Raw genomic sequence first — 9,358 nt, forward strand, 5'->3', positions numbered from 1 at the left:
CTTAATCACTTAAGGACATTCTCGGGCTGCTTCTACTGCCAATGCTTTGTTGTCTTAATGCGTGCTTCATCTCGCTGTCAGTTAGGAAGAAAAATTATCACGTTAGTCTGGGATCAAGAGCAGGTTTCCGCTATATATTTATTAGCTTTCTTCTTATTCTCTATGCAAACTTATTGCACAGTTAGTGGGTTTGCACAGACGCGTTTCCGTTTTGGGCCAAGTCAAATTCATAAATGCTCCCAAAGGGCCGGTTGTGCTGTAATGTATTGATAAAACACGTTAAACTGTTAAAAAAATATATTAATAAATACTTCAAATTAAATAATACTGAACATCTTTTCAGTCCCTCCAGAATTTCGCCATTGTTTTCGTGATTTTTTTTTTTTTTTGCAATAAGAATCAAAGCGTTCGTGGTACTAATTTATAAATATTTGCGCTTATTTATGACTGTAATGCGACTTCTTATTACTCCCTGTATAGATCATGGAGTATAATTTGACATCAATTCAGGCCGAGGCAGCTGTTCGGTACAAGTAAGAAAGTTTTTGACAATTTTTGAGAAAAGTCTGCAGCAAACTCCCAATTATGTGCAGAGATTTGTTGACTTTGCGTGAATTTCCACGGTAATTCACAAGAAACTGGAGGGACTGGTTGATATAATTTGGCAGTAAATGGATAAAAAACTGCATTGATTTGATTGATAACATGAAATGTAATGTTATCAGTCAAATGTGTAGTCCACAAGGGGCCACATAAAAAAGCTATGGCGGGCGGATTTGGCCCACGGGCCTTGAGTTTGACACGTGTGCTTTAGCAGAAAATCAATTAATACCTTTAGGTTGAATTAAGCACAATGGTGGCAGCATCATGCCTAGGGGATTCTTACTCTTCCATATTAATATCTTACAGCAACAGTAAATCTAAATCCTATTGGTTGGTATTACTGGATCTCAAGAAACATTTCATTTATTTTGTAATTGTTTGCAATTGTGCTAAACTGATTTGTTTTACATAATAAAACCATCTACACCATTTGGCAGTTAGTGAACTAAGATCACAGTTTTATCCTTGGTCCTCTTTTGTTTAATATTTGCAGGTTCCTTAGATTATAGAGTAGTGCAACATTTATTACTCTTCATATAATGATGCCACACAACTTTACATTTGTCACCACATGATCAAAGTCCATTACAGCGAGTCACTGCGTGTGTATTCTCAGTGAGTGGATGAGTCACACTGACTACATACGCCAGAGAAAACTTAATACAGAAAAGAAATAAATACATTTTGGAAGCAGCATTTATTTAAAATGTACAATATAAAGTTTTCCTTGTTTACATTCTTTGAATATATTTATTTATATGTTGTCTTCTTCTCTCTTTTAAGTTAGCCAGAGCTGGCGCAATACATAAGCAAATTAGCTAGCTGCTGCTTAAGAAAAGCAGGCCAGCAGGGGGCGCCAATGTCTGAGGATTTGTTTACCTTCCAAAAAGCTCGAGGTCATGTGACAGTTTCCTTACAACTGATAATGACTTAACAGGACCTCACCTTTAAAATAATCAAAACCATAGACATGATCAAAACGAACTATTTGACCGCCAAAAATCATGCTAACACGACCATGGGTTGGAAAACTCTTAATTATATTACGTATGAACGGTGATAAAAGGAAATGTAACCAAACTAGAACGAAGTTTAATCAAAAATAAAACAGCTGTTTTTCTTTTCTCTCTTGCAGCAACAGCGCCCCCCAGCTGTAGGCTGCGGGTTACTGCCATTTACATGTTATCACGGAGCGGCTCTCAGACAGGTGCCGTGGAAAGGGCAGGATATTCTCCGCGCATTATTCGCCACGCGGAAGTGCGAACGCAGCGCGTGTCCCTGCGGCTGAACGATAAGAAGCCGCCGGTTCCTGATAAACACCAGAACACCGGCTGCTGCTGCTGCTGCAGCTGCTGCTGCTGCTGCTGCTGCTGCTGCTCCCTCCGTGCCAACATGGCACCCAGAGACCCTCTGCTCGCCTCCCTCAGAGGTAAGCATCCACAGCAGCGGGCTCGGGATTGGTGTGACGTTATTTCATCAACATTTCAGCTTCACGTCGGCTGTTTCGGGGTTTTTCCTGTTTCTTGTAAACAAGAACCTGTTCTTCCTGCCATTATAATAACCAGGCAGCTGACCCCCCCTACAGCCACATCAACCTACTGAATGTTACCATTCATCACATTATCCAATGCTATCCGTGTTTTAATCTCTAATGTGTGCGTGTGTGTGTGTGTCAGTGTGTGTCCTGAACATGCAGTCAGACGGAGGCGTAGTGACGGACTCCAGTCCTCACCTCCCCTCCTGCTGCGAGCTGCTGGAGCTGGTCCTCAGAAAGGGGCTGCAGCGTGAGCGTCTTACTCCATATTTAACCCTCCTCCCATGGCTTCCTGTGAAGATGTTTGACCTCTAAATGTTTTTTGAATATTTCTCCTCAGAGCCAGTCCTCAGTCTGGCCCAGAGAGATTACTGGCAGTGCTTTGAGCAACTTCCTCACCAAGACACCTGTGGCAGGTAGAGGGAGCTCCCTGCAGTTTGTTGTTGTTGTTTTTCTGCTGAGATTGATATGGAATATACTTTATCGATTCCCAACGGGAAATTGCGTATTTGCTCACAAGCTACTCCGTCCAAACTGTTACGTATTAATAAATACAATATAACCGTAAGGGATATAAAATGTATTAAATAAATAGTAGTCAGTGACTCTTGAGATATGGGACACATGCACATGTTTTTAATTTAAGAACATGTTTAGTTGGTATTTAATTACTCCTGTTCAGTTAATACAAAATAACAAATTTTGCACCACAAAAAACTGTTTGATTTAGAAGTTAAAAACCACAGTTTCACAGACAAATGCTTCTCAAAAAACAGAATAAATATTATTAAACCCCCCCCCACACACACACACACACACACAGGAAGTCCGTCGGACGGAGTTGGCGGCGCATGACGAAAGTGACAAAGAACTTGTAAGTGAAAAGAAAATACTGCACTTGTAATGATAACTCAGTTCAAATAAATGCTGAAATGTGTAAATAACTTAGATTTCAACCTAAATGGAGGAGAGGAATGTAAACAAAAAGATACAGACAAGAACCCTTAGCCAGTAGAAGTGTGCGATATTTTGGTATCAAACCGATACCAAGTATCACCAATACCAGTACTGATACCGACACTTTTTACTATCGTCAAACGTCTGACCTTCAGGTGATTTTATGTATTTCTTTTTTCCTCTCAGTTATTTTATTCAAATCAAAATCTTTAGGGATCTACAAAATATACATGGAGTTGCAATGCAAAAACAAAACAGAATTTCAAGATGGAATCTGAAACTATAGCATCGATCTTAACCGTGCTAGCACCGATCCGATACCGACTTGGTATTACCCATATTTTTTATTTACATCCACCCCCCCCACCCCCCTCCTCCTGGTTCAGGCTCTCTGCTCTTTCCCCGGCCGTCGAGCAGACCAGAGTTTGCAGGAAGCTCATCTCAGCCCAAGGCCGGGGCCGCTACCTGCTGCGGCTGGCCCTCTCCCGCAAGACTCTGTCGCAGTTCTTCACCCACCTGCTGCACACGCCCAGAGTTCTGGAGGTCAGACACGCTGCCAACACTTTGCTTTCACCGATCCGTCACACCTCACTGACACGTCTATTCATCCTCTGATTACAGTGGTACAGTCCCACGTTATCGATCCTCAGGAATGAGGAATTTGTCGGTGAGACGTTTAGTAAATGGAGAGGCCTAGTCAAAGCCGAGGGCACGTTTGTAGCCATTTCAGTTTGAGCTCTGCTTTTGTTTGTTTTTTGTGTCCCCCGCAGAGCCGTTCATGTCGCTGCTGCTGGTGCTCTCTCACATGGAGTTCAAGCTGGACACGGAGGTTAGTGAAAAACTACAACATGTAACGCGGTGATACTCTCACTTGTTCCAGTATTTATTTGTTGTTGTTGGTTTTTTTTTTTTGCTTCTCTTTAAACAGAACTGTAGTTTTCTAGACGAGAGCTGGCTGCTACCGGTAGGAGCACCACAACAAAACTTTATTGAATAAAGTCTGGACACTAGCACTGTCTTTTCATTTGGAGTTTACTTTTCTGTATTTTGTCTTGTTAGAACTGCAAGATCACACATACTTAATTTATATGTCATGTTTTAGAACAGGGGTCTGCGACTTTTACAATCCAAAGAGTCATTTTTGCCCTCAGTCCAGCTCAATAAGACCCGTTTAGAGACGCAAATGTCGCATGTCAGTTCGAACATCCACTGCAGAAAATGTGTCCTTCTTAAATAACCAATATTTTATTTTTTTGCAAAGGATGAACACATTTTCTTCTGTGGGATGTTAATTTGTACGGAAAGTGCATTAAAGACACGCAGGCACAACTTAACAAGAAAAGTTGAGTTAAAAACATGTTGCTGGTACTTTTAGTGACATTCTGTTGTGGAAATTTGATACAATTATTACATGAAAAACACTGCTAAAACCTTTTAAAAATGAGCTGGTTTGTTATCATTATTATGTTTTTTGGCACTAGTGACTGTTATTGAACAATAAATGTGCAATAATGCACTATTATTCATTGGTCCTTCACATAAAGTCTCACTAAATTCACTGAATTTGAGGTTACAGTGTGGAAAACTTTGCAAAAGGTTTGCAGAATCCAAAGTCAGGAATGCATTGTGGGAAAACTGACGTAACGATAGGCAGAAGAACGTGACAGATTGTTTGTTTCTAGGTGTGTGACACCTATGAAGTCGTGCCATGTCGGGAAGTTGGGATGGTTTTAAGGTTTGTAGCTTAACCCCGTACAAAGAAACAACAATTTGCTCCGGTCATGCAACGTCACCTCCATGTTTCCCCTCCCCCCCAGGTATCTAAGCGGACGTGTCTTCGTCCTGGACTTGGTGCCTGGCAGCCAGGCTCATGTCGACATGTTTGTCTCCTCTGGTGACATCATCGATGAGATCAACGGGTCTTCCCTGAGAAACTGCAAAAACGGACAAGTGAGGAAATCGCTGCCTTTCCTTTGTCTTCATTAGCTGCGGATAGAAAAGTGTCACCTGCATAAAGGCGAACCTTGACCTTTTATCTTGCGGTCTGATGCGTTCTGCCATTTCTTCTCGCTTCCAGGCAGGCGTTGTTCTGTCCCGTCTCAGGGGCTGCCCTCTGTCCATCCGTATTCTGCGATGCAGGGCCCAGGACGGAACGATATATCGTCCCCTCGTCAAAATCTTGAGGGCCCTGAGGATGGAGAACCCCAACGCGCAGCTCGGCCTCACTCCCCAGCAAAAGCAAGCCAACGTCGGGCAAAAGCCTCCCGGCGCCTCCCAGTGCCTCAAAGAGGGAAGGCAGGTGTTCACACGGCCTCTCCAGAGCTTGTAGATTTGACCTCAACTCACTTAACTCGCCAATTTCTCGACAGAATCGTCTACATTGTGAAGTACTTGGGGAAAGCAAACATCGGAATGGTAATCTTTTCTGCTTGAAAATGCTGCTAACGTTTGCTAAAACTGATGCAACTTCTGGTTTTCCCCCCCTTTTAGTTTGGAGGAAAGGAAGTCTTGCAGCATGCAATTCCTAAGGTGTTGCATAAAAACCAGCCAAGCAAGGTGAGAAATTACTCGAATGCCTGCAGGCACATTGTAAAATATGCTGTTGAATTATTATGGCCTGAGTGTAACGTATCCCTTAGGAGGTGCTCTTAGACCTAAAGGAAACACACTTGACATGTACAGACAGAAATAGTACGATGGTAAGAAGAAAATATCAGCACAATAACGTTAAATTCCCCTCTGCAATATGTTTATAGTATCCATGTCTCCTCAGAAGCTGTTTGAGCATCACTACCCAGAGGTTTCTTGCGTGGGGAGGTTTGCTCAACCCGGATACACGATATTTGCCTTCTGCGTGGCGTAAGTACCGACACGCCCAACACATCCGAGGCGTCGGCACTTTAAGTTGAGGTGAAACAGTCCCAGAAGGTTGTTTCTGTAATGCAATTTTTTTTTCCGTTTCTTTCAGAGATTCTCCAGAAACCCCTCGGTCCTCTGGGTTTTGTTGTGTTGTGCTCAAAGCCGGCAACACGAAGGAGTGCGAGGATATAGTCTGCCGCATTGGTGAGGCCTGCTGCCGATACGGTCATCAAACGATGCAACGCGAAAAGTGAGAGGCGTTGTAGGTAGAAAAAAGGAGAACATTCCCACCAAGAAACTCAGAAAAGTGTAAATTAATCCCCCCTCCCAAAAAAATTCTAGACAAAAAATGGGAAATTTGGAGTTTCAAATGTCGAAGATTTTCTAGAAAAGTCGAAAATGTTCACCTTTAGAAACACCAAAATTTCTAAGATTTTTCTAGAAAATCTCAGATTAATCTCAATTTGAGGGGGGGTTTTTCTAGCAAATTTTTGACTTCAAAATTTGACATTTTTGGTGAAAATTTACTTTTTCTGTCTACAATTGCCCTAATATGCCGTCGCATTATACGAATTCATTACACGGAGATGTTTGCTGTAGTTATGCAACTTTGATTCTTATGTTTTGAAGCCAACACTAAGCCAAGCAATAATTCACTTTCTCAGAAAATTGAAATATTTGGCTAATAAGGTTTCCAATCCAGAAATTTAATGACTTAATGACTGAGTGCAGGGGCAGATCTAGAAAAATATCTATGGGGTGGCAAGAGGGGAGGCAAGGATTCTTCAGGAGTGGCAGGATATATGTATATATACAAACGGCCCACAGACCACGCTTTAGACTCCCCTGCTTTGTAGACCATTGGTAAGATGTTAATCAGCCCTACAAGCTTAAGACCAGTGTTAACCCAGGCTTCCATTACAAATCAGGTTTACCCATGTGCCATGTTGATGCAGCGTTTAGGTAAATCCCAACAGAGTGTTCCTGACCACATTAGCAGGCTTTGCAATTCGATCCCATTTTAGAAGCACCTCGACGTTAAAACATTTTCCTTTCTGTGTTTTTACAGCTGCTGGGTTCAAGCATACAGAATGGTTTGTATAGCCACCGATCAACTCACCCATGTAAATAAATTCAATAATTAAAAAAACAAAAAAACTATTATTGTCTGCATATCACCACAAGACACGACTTTGTATTCATAAAGACCTTTAATAGAAAGACATGTGACAACATCTCATAAATAGTATTAAATGTAGCTGCCAAGATTTTGTGTTTTGAGATAAAAAGCGGCCCAGAGATATCACGGGGTTTCGGGGTCTGCAGTGCTCCCTCACACCGTGCAGAGGATCAACTGGGACAGCCAACACTCTGACGCTGCGGCGAGGCGCACCCAGGATGGCATGCTGGCATTTTCTGATCAATAGCAACTAGGGAAAGAAACGCTGCTCCCGTTAGGTTGTGAAGCATTTGATTCTTGTCAAAAGACTTTAGACGGCTCCGTTAATAAAAGGAGCCCTCCCCAAACGTCATTACATTTAGCCTGACAACCCAAAAAAGGTCAAATCATGTCCATGGTGCAGTTGGGCTTGTGGAATGGTTGGTATGCTGCATCACTAAAAATACAAAAAATTCAAGAAGAACTTATATATATATATATAAAATCAAGAAATAAAAATGTCCACAAAATGGATAAGTATGATAAATAGGACAATTTGTTAAAACGAAGCAGGCGCCCCTTAGGCCCGTTCTCCCCTTATCCTGCGAGCCAACTGGATGTCCTTGGGCATGATGGTGACACGTTTAGCGTGGATGGCGCACAGGTTGGTATCCTCAAAGAGACCCACCAGGTAGGCCTCGCTTGCCTCCTATAGGAAAGGACAAAAGGAGGAGGAGAAAATAAAACAATTGTACCATTTACAACATTTCACATTAGGTTAGCTTTAAGTTTCTTACCTGGAGAGCTCCGATAGCTGCGCTCTGGAAACGAAGATCGGTCTTGAAGTCCTGTGCGATCTCCCTCACCAGGCGCTGGAAGGGCAGCTTACGGATAAGCAGCTCCGTGGACTTCTGGTAGCGACGGATCTCCCTCAAAGCCACAGTACCGGGCCTGCAAGAATGGAAAAAGAAAGAAAAAAAAAAAAGCGGTTTCAAAATTTCTTCCAACTTGTTGCAACAACCGGTTAAGTAGGTTATACTAACGTAAACATATGAAGTACCTGTAGCGATGTGGTTTCTTCACGCCTCCTGTGGAGGGGGCGCTCTTCCTAGCAGCCTTGGTAGCAAGCTGCTTCCTTGGCGCTTTACCTCCAGTGGACTTACGGGCGGTCTGCTTGGTACGAGCCATATCGTATTACCTGAAAATTGCAATAAAAGCGCATTAATTCAAAAAGCGGGTAATTTTTAAACCCAGACTAGACAGTCGGGGGGTGGGGGAAGAAGGGAAGCTGTCGCATTTGTAAACACAATGCTAAAACTAGCCGAGCTAACGCCGCTCCCCTCCCCCAACGTTGCGGCCATGGGAGGCGTTCATAAACACACGTTTACAAACGCCGGTTATCCCGCTTCCTTTTATGAGTGTAAATAAAGAATTATACGGCAGTTTAAACCAGTTACGCCGACGTTATATAAACACACCTAATGTCTGTTGGTGAACTACACAGCTTAACAGATCAAAACAAATGGCGCCCGAAGCAGCGCGGCTCTGCCTCGACCTCGCCATTTTCAGTTTCGTCCTGAAAAAAAACAAAACAAACAAAAAAAACCCAGTGCCGACTCAATACAAGCGCCATTAGCTGAAGTGTTCACATTTTAGACTGGTGTCCTGGCAAATTAAAGGAACGGCACTGGAAGCTGGTTTGTTTACCCCGTTTAGTTTTAAACCGCTACATGTAGAGAAGTGCCGAAAAACGTCACCCTAAGAGCCTCCATTGTTCTATTTTTAGCGTTCATTAGCGAGTAGACATGTTAGGCCAACAACTGTGGACGACCGGAGAGCCTCGGAAAATTCAAAGCAAAGACAGATAATTTACGCCAAACTTAAAAGGCACGGTTAAACGGCTGCGTTACCTTTTAAGTTGAAGTTGTACTTGCGTCAGACGTGTCTCCGCTGTTATACACCGCTGAAAACGACTATAGACGAGAGCGTGAACGAAGCCGTTTATTAATACTTCAACGTGACGTCATGTTTTTAGCATACTGAGCACGATTGGCTTGTCCTCCATACGGGATATGGCGCAGCCAATCAGATTACAGCAGGCAAGCTTGATATAAAAATTTACGGTAATTCGTAATTCAAATAGGTTTGAATTTCACTACATTAAAATCTGTTTATGTTGTTTTAATTTATACAATAAAATAAATATCAAATATCCTTTGAGCTGAGCAAATATTATATAGGTTATT

General features: G+C 42.4%; 2 protein-coding genes across 2 annotated transcripts; one reads left to right on the forward strand and one right to left on the reverse strand.

Annotated features, from left to right (window-relative positions):
• The first annotated feature begins 1,621 nt into the window (after positions 1–1,621).
• Positions 1,622–7,134, forward strand: LOC116727361 (uncharacterized). Its single transcript, XM_032574750.1, has 17 exons — positions 1,622–1,625; positions 1,739–2,032; positions 2,280–2,387; positions 2,478–2,553; positions 3,481–3,637; positions 3,716–3,761; positions 3,865–3,923; positions 4,023–4,058; positions 4,777–4,829; positions 4,912–5,044; positions 5,172–5,389; positions 5,464–5,509; positions 5,585–5,650; positions 5,734–5,793; positions 5,868–5,953; positions 6,063–6,157; positions 7,023–7,134. Exons 1-17 carry the CDS (start codon positions 1,622–1,624, stop codon positions 7,055–7,057), a joined length of 1,572 nt encoding a protein of 523 aa, XP_032430641.1. The 3' UTR covers positions 7,058–7,134.
• Positions 7,135–7,145: 11 nt separating this feature from the next.
• Positions 7,146–9,152, reverse strand: LOC116726885 (histone H3.3A). Its single transcript, XM_032573825.1, has 4 exons — positions 9,023–9,152; positions 8,173–8,310; positions 7,910–8,063; positions 7,146–7,821 (listed from the first exon to the last, which is right to left on the reverse strand). The coding sequence occupies exons 2-4, from the start codon at positions 8,298–8,300 to the stop codon at positions 7,693–7,695; spliced, it is 411 nt and encodes a 136-aa protein (XP_032429716.1). The 5' UTR covers positions 8,301–8,310; positions 9,023–9,152; the 3' UTR covers positions 7,146–7,692.
• Positions 9,153–9,358: the final 206 nt, after the last annotated feature.

This window comes from Xiphophorus hellerii, chromosome 10 (genome assembly GCF_003331165.1).
Source record: "Xiphophorus hellerii strain 12219 chromosome 10, Xiphophorus_hellerii-4.1, whole genome shotgun sequence".
In the NCBI taxonomy this organism is placed as follows: domain Eukaryota; kingdom Metazoa; phylum Chordata; class Actinopteri; order Cyprinodontiformes; family Poeciliidae; genus Xiphophorus; species Xiphophorus hellerii.

What these genes read in the sequence shown, in the direction of transcription:
- LOC116726885 (XM_032573825.1), bottom strand. Translation starts at nt 8,300, where the DNA reads ATGGCTCGTACCAAGCAGACCGCCCGTAAGTCCACTGGAGGTAAAGCG. An exon ending in AAGAAACCACATCGCTACAG is followed by an intron (nt 8,064 to 8,172) that starts GTACTTCATATG and finishes CCATTCTTGCAG; the next exon opens with GCCCGGTACTGTGGCTTTGA. An exon ending in CAGCTATCGGAGCTCTCCAG is followed by an intron (nt 7,822 to 7,909) that starts GTAAGAAACTTA and finishes CCTTTCCTATAG; the next exon opens with GAGGCAAGCGAGGCCTACCT.
- LOC116727361 (XM_032574750.1), top strand. An exon ending in CAGGAATGAGGAATTTGTCG is followed by an intron (nt 3,762 to 3,864) that starts GTGAGACGTTTA and finishes TGTCCCCCGCAG; the next exon opens with AGCCGTTCATGTCGCTGCTG. An exon ending in ATAAAAACCAGCCAAGCAAG is followed by an intron (nt 5,651 to 5,733) that starts GTGAGAAATTAC and finishes CGTATCCCTTAG; the next exon opens with GAGGTGCTCTTAGACCTAAA.